This window comes from Echiichthys vipera (genome assembly GCF_963691815.1).
Source record: "Echiichthys vipera genome assembly, chromosome: 3".
Classification (NCBI taxonomy): domain Eukaryota; kingdom Metazoa; phylum Chordata; class Actinopteri; order Perciformes; family Trachinidae; genus Echiichthys; species Echiichthys vipera.
This window is the reverse complement of record NC_139828.1, coordinates 6156110-6169294: the sequence shown is the minus strand read 5'-3', so window position 1 is coordinate 6169294 and position 13185 is coordinate 6156110. Positions and strand designations below refer to the sequence as shown.

The 13185-nt window shown below is 41.7% G+C and overlaps 1 protein-coding gene across 1 annotated transcript; it reads left to right on the top strand.

The window, feature by feature from the left end:
* The first annotated feature begins 10604 nt into the window (after nt 1-10604).
* Nucleotides 10605-12710, top strand: dnajc19 (DnaJ (Hsp40) homolog, subfamily C, member 19). Its single transcript, XM_083911031.1, has 6 exons — nt 10605-10709; nt 11084-11135; nt 11631-11704; nt 11798-11877; nt 12087-12157; nt 12520-12710. Exons 1-6 carry the CDS (start codon nt 10707-10709, stop codon nt 12588-12590), a joined length of 351 nt encoding a protein of 116 aa, XP_083767157.1. The 5' UTR covers nt 10605-10706; the 3' UTR covers nt 12591-12710.
* The last annotated feature ends 475 nt before the right edge of the window (nt 12711-13185 follow it).

Sequence of the window (13185 nt, the reverse complement as noted above, 5' to 3'; positions counted from 1 at the left end):
CATGTCTGTCTGCATGTTTGACTGTCTGTCTGCATGTTTGACTGTCTGTCTGCATGTTTGACTGTCTGTCTGTCTGCATGTCTGTCTGCATGTTTGACTGTCTGTCTGCATGTTTGACTGTCTGTCTGCATGTTTGACTGTCTGTCTGCATGTTTGACTGTCTGTCTGCATGTTTGACTGTCTGTATGTTTGACTGTCTGTATGTTTGACTGTCTGTCTGTCTGTCTGCCTGTCTGTCTGCATGTTTGACTGTCTGTATGTTTGACTGTCTGTCTGCATGTTTGAATGTCTGTATGTTTGACTGTCTGTCTGCATGTTTGACTGTCTGTCTGCATGTTTGACTGTCCGACTGCATGTCTGTCTGTATGTTTGACTGTCTGTCTGTATGTTTGACTGTATCTCTGTATGTTTAACTGTCTGTCTGCATGTTTGACTGTCTGTATGTTTGACTGTCTGTATGTTTGACTGTCCGACTGCATGTCTGTCTGTATGTTTTACTGTCTCACTGCACGGCTGCCTGTCTGTCTGGATGTTTGACTGTCTGTCTGTATGTTTGACTGTCCCACTGCATGTTTGTCTGTATGTTTTACTGTCTCACTGCACGGCTGCCTGTCTGTCCGCATGATTAACTGTCCGTCTGTATGTTTTACTGCATCTCTGCATGTATGACTGTCTGTATGTTTTACTGCATCTCTGTATGTTTGACTGTCTTTCGGCATGGCTGCCTGTCTGTTTGGATGTTTGTCTGTCTGTCTAAAATTTGAATTTGAATTGAATTGAATTGAAAAAGGCAGATGGTCTTCATTCTCCTAGCATCTCACCAGGTAGGTTCAAGAAACATGTACCTGAGAGCCCAACTATCATTCATCCTTTCTCTTACTTCTTTTATCTTGTGTGCACAGTAAAAAATACCTCCGGACCTGGCAGGCTCCAAAGTCATTCTTTCCCAAGGGAAGCTTTGAAACCAGAACCAAAAGGAAACTTGTATAAAACTGATGTGAAACACAGGAAGTTATTCAGCAATAAACTGTAGTCTCACGAGGGCCGGGTGACAATTCAATGCAATCGTTTTGTGATTAAGTCATATATTTAGATATTGTGATACACAATTATGCCATCACACAAGAGAACATCCTATGTTGTGATATATATTGTTACTGTAATATGAAATTACCTTTATATTGGGATGGATGGTTTTGGCCATATCATCCAGCCCAGAGTCTCTCTGTAAGAACTACAACGTTGGCTCACTTCACCAAGATGTCATTCTCCAGTCATCAAACTTTATAGTAAAAATATGTAAACAGTCTCTTACATGTGGGGGTTGATTTAACAGTTTTTTTATGTTAATTAACCGTGATACTTAAAAACTACATCTCTCATGACTTTGACAGTCATTACCTTGAAGATGATGTTGAAAAAACCAACAACACAAAGCTGCAAAAATAAGTCAGAGTAAGAGTTAAATAGAAATTAAATTAAATAGAAGGTGAGATATCTTGTTTGGGGTTTTTTTTGGTGTATGTTCAGGGTAAAATTACAAAAGCATTTACATAAAATCAGACAATTTCTGACTATTGATTGTTTTTAACAAGACTTTCAATAAACATTTCATGTATTTACTGTTACAATTTTTAGAAAAAGCACATTTTAAACCAAAAATAAACAGATAAAGGCAAAGCAATCCTAAAGAAATACATATTTTAGTCAGTCATTGTTGAAAATGGAAAACATGGCAAACTGAGAGAAAATTGAATTCCATTAACAGATGAATTTTGATTTAAACTGTCAAAAATAACAAAGCAATGTTCATCTGCTGGTATCGGCATCATCAGCAGGCTGGGCACGCCGCCGTTTAGGGCGTTCGACCTCAGAGTTTAGTTATCATAACAGGGTGGTGACCTCACGACCTGCAGTCATTACTGCTGCCTCCTCCAATCAGCCCTCCACAGCTCTGATAAAGCCCTCTGGGGGGAAAACAGGCTGCTGGGATAGAGGTGACATTAGATTTATGTGTGTGTGTGTGTGTGTGTGTGTGTGTGTGTGTGTGTGTGTGTGTGTGTGTGTGTGTGTGTGTGTGTGTGTGTGTGTGTGTGTGTGTGTGTGTGTGTGTGTGTGTGTGTGTGTGTGTGTGTGTGTGTGTGTGTGTGTGTGTGTGTGTGTTAGTATTTAGGATTAGCACTGTGGTTTTGGGGTTAAGATTAGAATTACGATGAGGTACAGGTGAGGAATGGGGTTAAAAATGAGCACATGTTTGATGTGAACTTGGGTTTAGGTTAAATGGTTACCACAGTAGTTGACACACGGTAGTGAGAGGAATTGGGATTGACAATTTGGGGTTAAAGCAATACTCATCTTTATATTTTAATGGATTTAATGTAACATAAAGACTCTCCGCAGGCTCAAAATGTCCCTGAAATTAGATTGCATTTGAATGGATCTGAAGTCCAAACATGAATGGGTTAGGGAATTAAATAAGCTACTTTTGCATTTTTTTTTTTTGCCTTTAATTGAACAGGCTTCCTGATCGGAGATGGGGCAGGGGTCGGAAAGGGGCGCACTGTGGCAGGAGAACTACCTTAGGGGAAGAAAGAAAGCGCTATGGTAAGAGAGATTTACAACCCTGGTACACCTCACAGAGGGATCATAGAACCTAAATAAATGCAGCTTCATTGAGTTTCAATTATCTTTATTTTGTTATATGATATATTGAGCACGTAGGGACTAGTTTATGCAGAAGCCGACTGAATTACTGTCTTTCTTGACTGAATTCCTGCTCCCGCCCTCAGGTTCAGCACATCGAATGACCTGAAGTTTGATTTTGAACACATCAACATCAGCTGAGAGGTGTCAGAAAACCAGGGGGAGGGTGCAGATGGGATGATATGAAACAAATATCCAGAGACTGACTACATCGTGTCTTGGGGAGCGTCAGAGGGTTGGACATGGGATGATGCAGTAACTTCCAGAATTTCAAGCAAACTAATTTAAAGAGTTAGTTCAGCAGAAGCGGGGCTGAATGAGGTACGTATCCATAGTCAGTGTGTTGCCTACAGTAGACGACAGTTTGGAGAAGCAGACAGGAGGAGCACGACGAGGGCAGCAGCTGCAGCCAAACTTACTTTAGTCCCCTTTAAAAAGGCCCAACCAAAGAACACTCCAGATCAGTTAAAGTGTACGCTTTATTGAAAATATTTTCCCACTATATGAATATTTTCACTACTTCACCTTGCCGTCAGACAGAACCTTCCTTTGGCATTACGTTTGTCAAAGTATTCCTACTCATACGTACACACATCAGCTGTCAGTCAGACTTTTATGGAATAAATGACATAAAAATTATGACAACAGCAATGACGAAGTGTCATTTTGGAGCCAAGGGAATCCTTTTATGAGTAAAGAGAAGCAGAACTTTTGCAGAAAGAGATCGAAGGGACAATTCTGTGGAAATGTGTCTGACAGCAAAGTAAAGAAGCAAAATATTCTAAATAGAGTGAACATTTAAACTGTAATAGTTTTGTCTTCTTCGGTGGCTAAAATATGTTAAGCTGCTGCCTCTGTCCACAGCAATACTTAGCTTAGCTTCTGTGTCTGTGTCTGTGTGTGTGCTCACCGTCATTGTAAATAATACACTGCCCACTGATTAGTACCTAAAGAAGCAAACTTCAGAAAAGCTGATATACCCCTTTAAAGTCCCAATTAACGTATCACATGGTTTAATATGGACTTCTGCATCAGGATTGACAGGTTAGTAATGTGCAAGAAAATAAGCAGAAGATGTTTCTCTATTTCTGAGTGAGTTTTGATATTTAAAAAAACCTAAAATATCACATTTTTGAAGGCTGTAGCACATGTCTGATCTTGCGTAGCCATCAAGAGCTCCATGATCATTTGGGAAAGGGTTGCTCACAGTCATCAGAGTCAGAACCAACAGCAACTTGCAGCTTTTATGCACCACAGATATGAAATAAACCCTAGAAGACTTGAGATGCCCACTCCTTTTGGACTTTAAATTCCAGGCTTAAAACTTTAGTTTGCCACTGCTTCTCCAGCGGACATTTAAAGATGTTACATTCTTATGCTTCTGCTCCTCTTACATGCTTTAAATCTACAGTGTTTCTCTTTTATGAATTGTCTGATTTGTTTTGTATGTTTATGTTAATGTAAAGCACTGAGAACAGCGTCACATCACCCCATTTCTGTCCAGCTTCTTTTTCTCAGTAATTTCTGGTGCGTATCATTCACACATAACGTAACTTAGGGAGATGAGTGTTCAATGTCGTTGTTACGTCTCTGAGCCCAGACCCCATCTTCTCTGTCAGCACAGAGGTGTGAGATCAAACACCCCTTGATCTAAAAAATGCTGCAGGCACTGACTTCTGTATTTATTTATTCAATTACTGAGTAATACTTTAAAGAATAAATCAAATAAAATCAACAGAGAGAATTACTACAGAGGGCTTGATTAAAGAACAAGCCCGACATACAGTACAAGACAAGAGTGGTGGATTTGACTTACTTAGTATTATACATATGTACGACTTTGAGTTACTTGTGTACTTTTTATTTCATGCTGCTTTTTACATTTCATAGGGGAATATTGTACTCCTTACTCCATTGGTTATTTTACAGCTTTAATTTCCAGTTAAAGCAATTCTTACCTTGCTGGCGTGTTGCACAGCACGAACATGAACAACTCCGCCTCCCTCCTAAGTTCCACCCTCTTCCCTCTGCCTGACCTCTGACGCTCCCTACTCCCCCGACGTGCGCGGTGAGGAAGCGAGCAGCACAAGTGAAACAGAGCGACGGAAGACCGGCAGGAAGATCGGCAAATCATTTTATTCGGACCGCATAAAATGATTGGTGAGACTTTTATCAGAATATATATGAGGACTTCTTTTACCTTTTAGTGCGCATACGCTGATTAGGAGCATTTTAAAATTAAAATGGTGAAGGTAAAAAGGTGTAAAAATACCAGAAAGCTAAGACGTGTGTTAAATGGCAGATGAAGATTTTACAAAACGTAAAAATGAAATTGGATTCCCTGTAACAGTGAATAAAAAAGCTTCAATTATCTCACTCAACCAATGTCATTAAACTGAGTACCAACTTGATACATTTATCTGATAATACATTCTTTTAAATGAATACTGACAATGCAGCACCTGTACTTGCACTAGAGTATTTTTTTTGACAGTGCTGTTTCGTTGCTCTACTTCCTAACAAATCTGAATAGCCACCCCTGGTTCAATCTTCTACTTAAGACGTACAAAAGGAAAACTTCATTGCTGTGGAAATCCCAGTCTAACCTGGACTCATGTGGGTAATTCTACAGTATGTTTCAAAATAAAATTTGGAGTGAATGTATAGTGGCACTCACAAGACTTTGAGAGTCAGTGTGTTGGTCCTTCAGTGGTGAGAGCACTTCAACATCAAACTGAGCCCCAAGGAAAGAGACAAAATGTTGTTTTGAGACTCAGAGGAAAAACAGAAGCGGTAGAGTTTGGAAGGACAAAAGCTAATACTAGCAACAACTTGTGTAGCTTTGCATAAGATTCTCTATACAAAGATACTGCACCTCAGGCAGTGCCAAAGGAATGACATGGCACGCACTTTCTGTCTCCTATATGGGCACAGTCTCATTTGTAAGTGTGGTGAAGCTCATGTGGATGGATGGAAAGTTATGTGTATAATTCAATTTCTTTCGCTAACATTGGATATTTTCCAAGGCTAACATTTAGCATTACAAAACTTTTCTATCTGAGGCATTCGTGAACATTATCTGACGTTAGCTTAGATGTGTCAGAAACAGGTCAATTAAGTATCCCAATGTTCTGGAGATATGCGTCTTGTGAAAAATAGCTCCAATGTGCACTCCTGTGATAACGGGGCTAAGGGAAAGGTCATATTCTGTGTTAACGTTCACTTTTCCCATTGGAATCAATACACTCAGGATCTGCCGCCAGTCTCCTAAAAAGGCGGGTCCGTGACGAAGCACACGTCACACAGATACAGGAAATGACTGAACAAATCCAGTCTCTGGCCTCGCATTGACCAACCTGTCAGCGCTGGAGTATGGTAAAGGCAACACAAAAGTTAACAATCGTGGCTTGTTCGTATTTATTTAAACCAATCACAACAATCGTCTAAGCACCGGATGCAGCAAAATAGACAGCGGGGATAGCCTACAGAAAACGGAGGGAACTGACATCCAGCGCATGAGAGACGTGCTGGATATCAGGCTTTGTCCCAGCTCTTTATATACGGTAACCAAGACGACCACTTGTTTGACTGACAGATGCAGAAATAACATGCTATGATTCGAATTCTTATCTCCTGCGGTCAAAGGAAACAAATTCCTCCTTTCATGTCATGATATCACTACATTTCTCTCTTTCCCCCAAATATCTGACATACCTCCACTCCAGTTATGCTTTGTTGCAGTTTAATTAGGACTCTTGATCATCGATCCAGAATAGAGACAGGCGTCTGTAGTAGCAAGTGAAGTAATTCAGCTTGTTTGGAGGGCCTGTTGCATTTATGGTCTGCTGGTTACCATCAGATTTTGCACATTTACACATGGTTTGAGGGAATGTTGGAGGCAATACACTCATTTAAAAACAAGTTAATTTAACAAGTTTTCCTTTTGTTTTAAGGGGGAAAAGATTGACGAACAGCCCTTAAAGTGGTTCCAAAATAATATTGAATAGAGTCCTTTCTTATTGCCTATTCTATGTAGAGAAGTAGAGTAAAAGACTATCTTAATCCTTCCTCAACAACAATACATCAAAACATTGTGCTTCATCATTCACCTTCAGTCTCTGACCAGACAAGTTGGGTCCATGTTTGTAACTTCTTACAAAGTATCAGAGTCAAGCCACCAGTCACGTAAGGCTTCTAATAAATGTTAATATAAAAGGGTGAGATTTTATTTTCCTTACTGATCAGAAAGAAAAACAGTGCTTGATGAAACGTCCTCTTTATTAAATGAATAGAAACCCAAGCCAAGTAATTTGTTTGCTCAGCACGAGACTCAAACGTACATAACCAGACTGATAAGGATTAAGGACAGGCTCCAGAATAAACCAACTCTCGTAAACATGTTTAAAAGGTGGTAAATAAAGCATGAGCATGTTTCAAAAAGCCAACAGGAGGTACCGTGTCTAATGAAATGAGCTGTTCTCATGAAAATGATTGGACAAAATCCACTGACAAGAGGTCACGGCACCACCCATCACTCCCTTGTGAGCAGTTCAAACTAAACCAGCAGGACAAAGTCAAGGGACTCATAACTCTTTCACCTTTACTTGTCCTTATGGGTAATTAAAGAGAAGGCGTAACAGCATGGCAGAGGATGACAGCTTCACCAGACTGCACCCTGCGACCATCTTAAAAACTTCTGATCAACTGACAAAACTTTTAGCAAATGAATGTTCCCATGAGGGATAAGGAAGACAACAGTGCAGAGCTCACTGTCACAAAAGCATGCGGGTCACCTCGGTCCACGTACAGTACAGCTCAGCCTCCTCAGTGCACAATGCAGAGTCCTACTGCAGGTCACAAAACAATCAAATGCAGCCCTGCATGGATCCAAACTTCATATCTGCATCTCCTCCAGGCAGTTTACCTCCGGAGTGGGGAAGAAAACCCCCTCTCTGTCCCTAAAGTATCCCATTGTCATTCCTCATCACTCCTCAGAATCATAAACAATCTCACAACTTTTTTTTTTTTCCTCATTCAGCCCTCTCTGTTTATGCAGTTCCCAGAAGGCATTGCCTTTTAGACTCTCCCTCTCCGGCGGCAAAGATGTCAGGAAAAACAAATAACGCCGGGAAACAAAACAAAACAAAGTCTCCAGAAATACCTTGTGGATGCCCAGAGGAAGGCGCTGGACAGACAGATGAGCAGATAGGTTTTTCCTCTGTCCTCCTCTCTCAGGCTGCCTCCTCTCTCGGCGTGCTGTGGAGAGTGACTGCTCGCAGCCCGCTTGGCATATCTAATTAGAGTCAGGCTGTTGCCACTATCGGGCAGAGGATCTACCTCTCCAATCTCTCCTGACTCAATCTTCCCCATCTCTGATTTTCTTTTATATTTATGCTGGAATATTTAATTGTAGACAAAAGGTTACTCTGGGCTCTATTCATCGCACACAGGCAGAATAATCTCCTTTAAAAGGCTTGACATTTCAGGCTTTTCAAAAGGGGCTGAAAAAATTATATCCCCGCTTTTGTTAATCAATGAAGTAGAACTCCCCCGAACAAAAGAATTAAATTGCTTGGTTGGGTTAATAAAACACACAGAAATAGCTGCTTCCTGTGGGCTTTTGTGCTTGCCACTGGCTCCCCCCCATATGCAACCAGCACTGTAATTCCATATGATTTGGGGGGCAAAACTCTCATTTCTCCACACAGTTGGCTTTTTAAATCCCTTTGAATGAGAAGTCTGTGAGGCTGGCTGATTGGGACCTCTTGCCTGTGCCTGGCTGCCTGGCTAGCAGAGACAGGCTCTCTCCATTCAAACACGACTTTCACTAAGAAGAGACAGCGAGTCCACTACAATTTACAATTTCTATACTGCCCCTGCCTTAGAAAAACAGTGTAATTATGCAAATGATAGGGGCAATAATTAGTCCCTTCACTGTCCCATTGTGTTAGCTTCTGGCGTGTTTCAGTCCAATGGTAGGAGTGACGCAGCAGGGCACATACGGGTTTAAATTGCTCCTCACAGACAGCCTGCAGATGTTCACATCATCTTCTGTCCTATAACTAGCCATCACCCCGAGCCAGGGAGCCTGCATACACGACACAGTAGCAGCAGACTCTGGCTTAGCCGTGGGAGAGCTACCAGAGAGTGGATGTCACTGTGGAATAAAAAGGACCTCATCCAAAGGTCTGCTGGTATGTGATTCACTCCACAGTAATCTTCACGCTGTTTGACCTGTGAACACTGCCTGTATGTCATTCCTATTGCATGACCAGCTTACCAGACTGTACTGTTGGTGTTGTAATCAAGAAGTAGCACACGTTTGGTTAATAATATAGCCACGATCGGCAATTGCAGGTGCAAACTCTTTCTTCAACACTCAAGTTTTTTCAGTGCAACCAGTGTTCAGCAATCCCAGATGGATCCTGTATGATGTCTATTAAAGCAATCCTTTCTCACCAATATCAAATTGACAGTAATAACCTAATGTATTGTATGTACATGAATGTACATTAGCATGCTAAAATGTGGATGCTTACAAAGTTAGCCAACAGTAGCATTTAGTTGACCACATAGAAACCCACAATTAAGTTAGTTTAGCTAGGTATCTTTCAAGGCAAGGCAACTTGATTCATATAAAAACATGTCAGACAAAGAAATAACATAATATTATGAAAGTAATTAAAGAATAATCTTTTTATAAAGATTAAAAAGCGCAAAGTTAAAAGTGCAATAGTTACAATTCAGCAGAAAACCAAAACGAACATAAACATTTTTAGTGTCCTCTTAAAAGTGGTCGTAGTCGGGGCAAGTCTTAAAGGTTGAATATGTTGAATGAGCAAGATCGTAGTCGCAATAACAGAAAATAATTCCACCACTCGGGTTGCCAGGTTGGTCAGACTTGGTCCAGTAGCCCACAGGAGACTGGAGTCTGTTTGGGACTGTTTGAACCCATCGCTCTGGCAAATTGAGGCATGAAAACAAGTATTACAGAAGAGTTTGACAGTTACCGCCATTACAGCTAAGTAAATATGAAGGTTAGCTTGCCAATCAAGGAGAAACATAGCCATTTCGGCGTATGTTTTAATGTCCTTGAGCTCCTTTATCTCAGTCCATCGAGTGAATGCTTGGCCTATATTGACTCTCGTTTGTGCTCGTCCAGCTGATGGGACAAAAAACGATTTCACCCAGCGCCAGCCTACAGTAGCTTCACCGCCGAACAACAGACAACCCTGGCAACTCGGACAGGAAGTCATTGTCAAACCCGTAGATTTAAAAAAATATATGAATAAATATATTTTTATATGGAAAAGCAATACTTTCATTCTGTACCACTCAAAACGCCCAGTGGGTGTATCATTTAAAAAAAACACCTAGCGCTTTTACATATTCAACCTTTAAAATAAGTTTGTTTGTTAAAAAGTGCAAAGTTAAAAGTGAAATATTTATTTACCTTTCAGCAGAAAGCCAAATATAACATGAATGTTTTTAGTTTGGTCTTAAAGTGTTCATAGTCGGGGCAGGTCTGAACTCTTCAGGAAGTTTATTTAAGCTAGGCTATTTGTTGCTAATGCACTAAAGGCTGCTTACCCCTTCACTCTGGGAACCATTCACTGATTTTTATATATATATATTTAATTACAAGGCAACAACATTAAAATAAAGATTTGAATTACCCCCCAAGATTAAACTTTCTTCTTCTTTTAGCTTTATGACGGGTCACAACATTATCATTTATACTCCGGACGTCCTCTTGTAACCATGGAGACGACTGGCATCAAGCGCTGAGTGCAGGTGAAGGGGTTTAAATAGAGCTGTGGGCGGGGCTTAGCGTTCAAGCCAGCCAATTAGACAGTTGGACTTTGACATGGGCGGGAGACGCTTTACGACAGCTCTCCCCCACTTCCGGCACAGAAACACATGCACCCCCGAGGAGAGGAAAACATGAGAGGTCAAAAGTTATGATCCTGATCTGTAGCAGAAACGGAACGTAGCACACAGACATGGTAGGTCGGAGTTACTATCGACTAACTGACAGCGACAAGTCTGCGAAACGGTTACACGACCAAACGTCTGCCCCTAACGTATGTTTACGTGAATTCTAAACGGCTAAGCTAACGTTAGCTTCATGAAGTTACCCAACAGGACGTGACCAAACGTAGATACCGTTTGAAATACGGCTTTGATTCGCCATCTAACCGACGTGACCATGGCGACAGATCGTTAACAGTGGTTTGAAATAAACGTAGCTACCGTTGATGGCGTCGGCGTCATAATAAACGTGTCATGAAGCGTTTGTTTACGTTACACTACCTTGTTGGTAGATGCTGGTGGTGAGTACCTGTGTGTCCTCCTCATGCTGTGTTTCTGATGTCTTCAGGCCAGTTCCATGGTGGCAGTGGGACTGGCTCTGGCAGCAGCTGGATTTGCAGGTGAGTGACTCCCGCACAAGGCTGATGTGTGTGACATGATGATGAGTGTGTCACCCACCTTGACAGAGGACGTGATGTGACCAGTCACCTTGACACAGTCACCGGTTCACAGCTGAGTGTGGTGTTGACAGACACTTACTGAAGTCTAAATAAGACTTTTACAGTGAAGCAATGTTTCACAGAGAAGCCCTGAAACAAGTCAATGTTCATATGAAAATCAAGTTAAAAAAACAACAACCAAAAAACCTTGTTCTCATGTCTATATGGTGTATATGGTGTTTTTTTATACTATGCTATAATGAGTGAAATGATCAGGAAATGCCACAGCCGAGCATTTCTGCTTTGAAACTAGTGTACCAATGTCAGTCTTGAAATATGTGAATGCAGGCAGCCAGGGTTTTTGTACGTTATATACCCAAGGTCAGGTGGATCAGGTTGCAATAGATTTTGCAAACATTTGCCACATGATTAATCCTCTATATCTTCGTCTCCCAGGTCGCTATGCCATGCAGGCGATAAGGCAGATGGAGCCTCAGATGAAACAGGCCCTGCAGAGTTTCCCTAAGACGGTAAGAAGGAAAACACGCACACACTAAGTACATCTCAAAATGGAAGTATGCACGCTACAGAGCCGTCGTGTTGAGCAGAGAACTGTTGTGCAGGCTTTTGGAGGAGGGTACTACAAAGGTGGATTTGATCCAAAGATGACCAAGAGAGAAGCGAGCCTGGTTCTAGGTGTCAGGTATGTGGACGCTCTTTCCACCCCCCTACCCCTCCACCAGCACTGGGCCTCAGTGAAGTCCACCACTTACATGTTACTGTACATCACATAGGTTCAGGGATGCTGCATGTTCACCTGTCTTGCTGCCTATTCTGTCCATTAAAGCAGATCATTTGCTAACCACCGCTATTCAAACTGATTATTCCGATAATAACTGTTCTGTCTTTCAGTCCCACAGCCAACAGGAATAAGATCAGGGAGGCACATAGAAAACTGATGATCCTGAACCACCCAGACAGAGGTAAGTGAAGCTTTAAAGGTTCATCAGTTCCTATGGATCAGTGGATCTCAAACGTTTTTGTCACACGGAACGTCATTCATGAAAACAAGTATTTCCACACACACTTTTACATATGGTTTTATGTAAATCAGCACGTATAAGACCAAGATAATGAATGAGATAAGAATTTAAGGCAGTTTTAGAAACACTTCTACATACTATAGATATCAGAGATGCTGTAAACAAGACTCTTGAACGGGTTTTACGAAGCATTAGAGGAGTCATTCATGCAGCATGATGACAAAAATGGAACATTCATAGTTTACTTTCCGGAAATGTAACCATGGACCCGGTGTGTGTGCGTGCGTGCGTGCGTGTCATAGGTGGATCTCCCTACCTCGCAGCAAAGATAAACGAAGCGAAGGATCTCATGGACGGCCAGACAAAGAAATAAAAGACGCCGGCGATGACGTGCAGGTCAAGCACGCTGCCCTTACCCACGCTGCTGCACTGACTGACTTGAGCGATTACCAGACTTTTCTAACTGATTCACAAATAAAATCACGCTGTACAAATTATCAATGGAAGTCTCCCTCATATTTACGCTGTATTTGAGATTTACTTCCTTACTGTGCGCTTTTCAGGGAATGTTCCACATACATTCATTCATTCATCTTCAGCCGCTTGTCCCTGTCGGGGTCATGGGGGGGGCTGGAGCCGATCCCAGCTGACATCGGGCGTGAGGCGGGGTCCACCCTGGACAGGACGCCAGTTTATCTCAGGACACAGAGACAGACAACCATTCACACCTACTGGCAATTTTAGAGTCATCAATGAACTTAACACATGCATGTCTTTTGTCTGTGGAAGGAAACCCACGCAGACACGGGGAGAACATGCAAACTCCACACAGAAGGGCCCCAGCCGGGATTCGAACCAGGAACCCTCTTGTTGTGAGGAGACAGGGCTTATTCATATGTACTACATACCTGCTACATCTGATTATCTCGGACTGCTAAAGTAATGGACAGAAAGACCAATTATCAGTC

Coding starts and splice junctions, on each gene's coding strand:
- dnajc19 (XM_083911031.1), top strand. Junction 11,878..12,086: donor AGCCTGGTTCTAGGTGTCAG/GTATGTGGACGC, acceptor TCTGTCTTTCAG/TCCCACAGCCAACAGGAATA. Junction 12,158..12,519: donor CCTGAACCACCCAGACAGAG/GTAAGTGAAGCT, acceptor TGCGTGTCATAG/GTGGATCTCCCTACCTCGCA.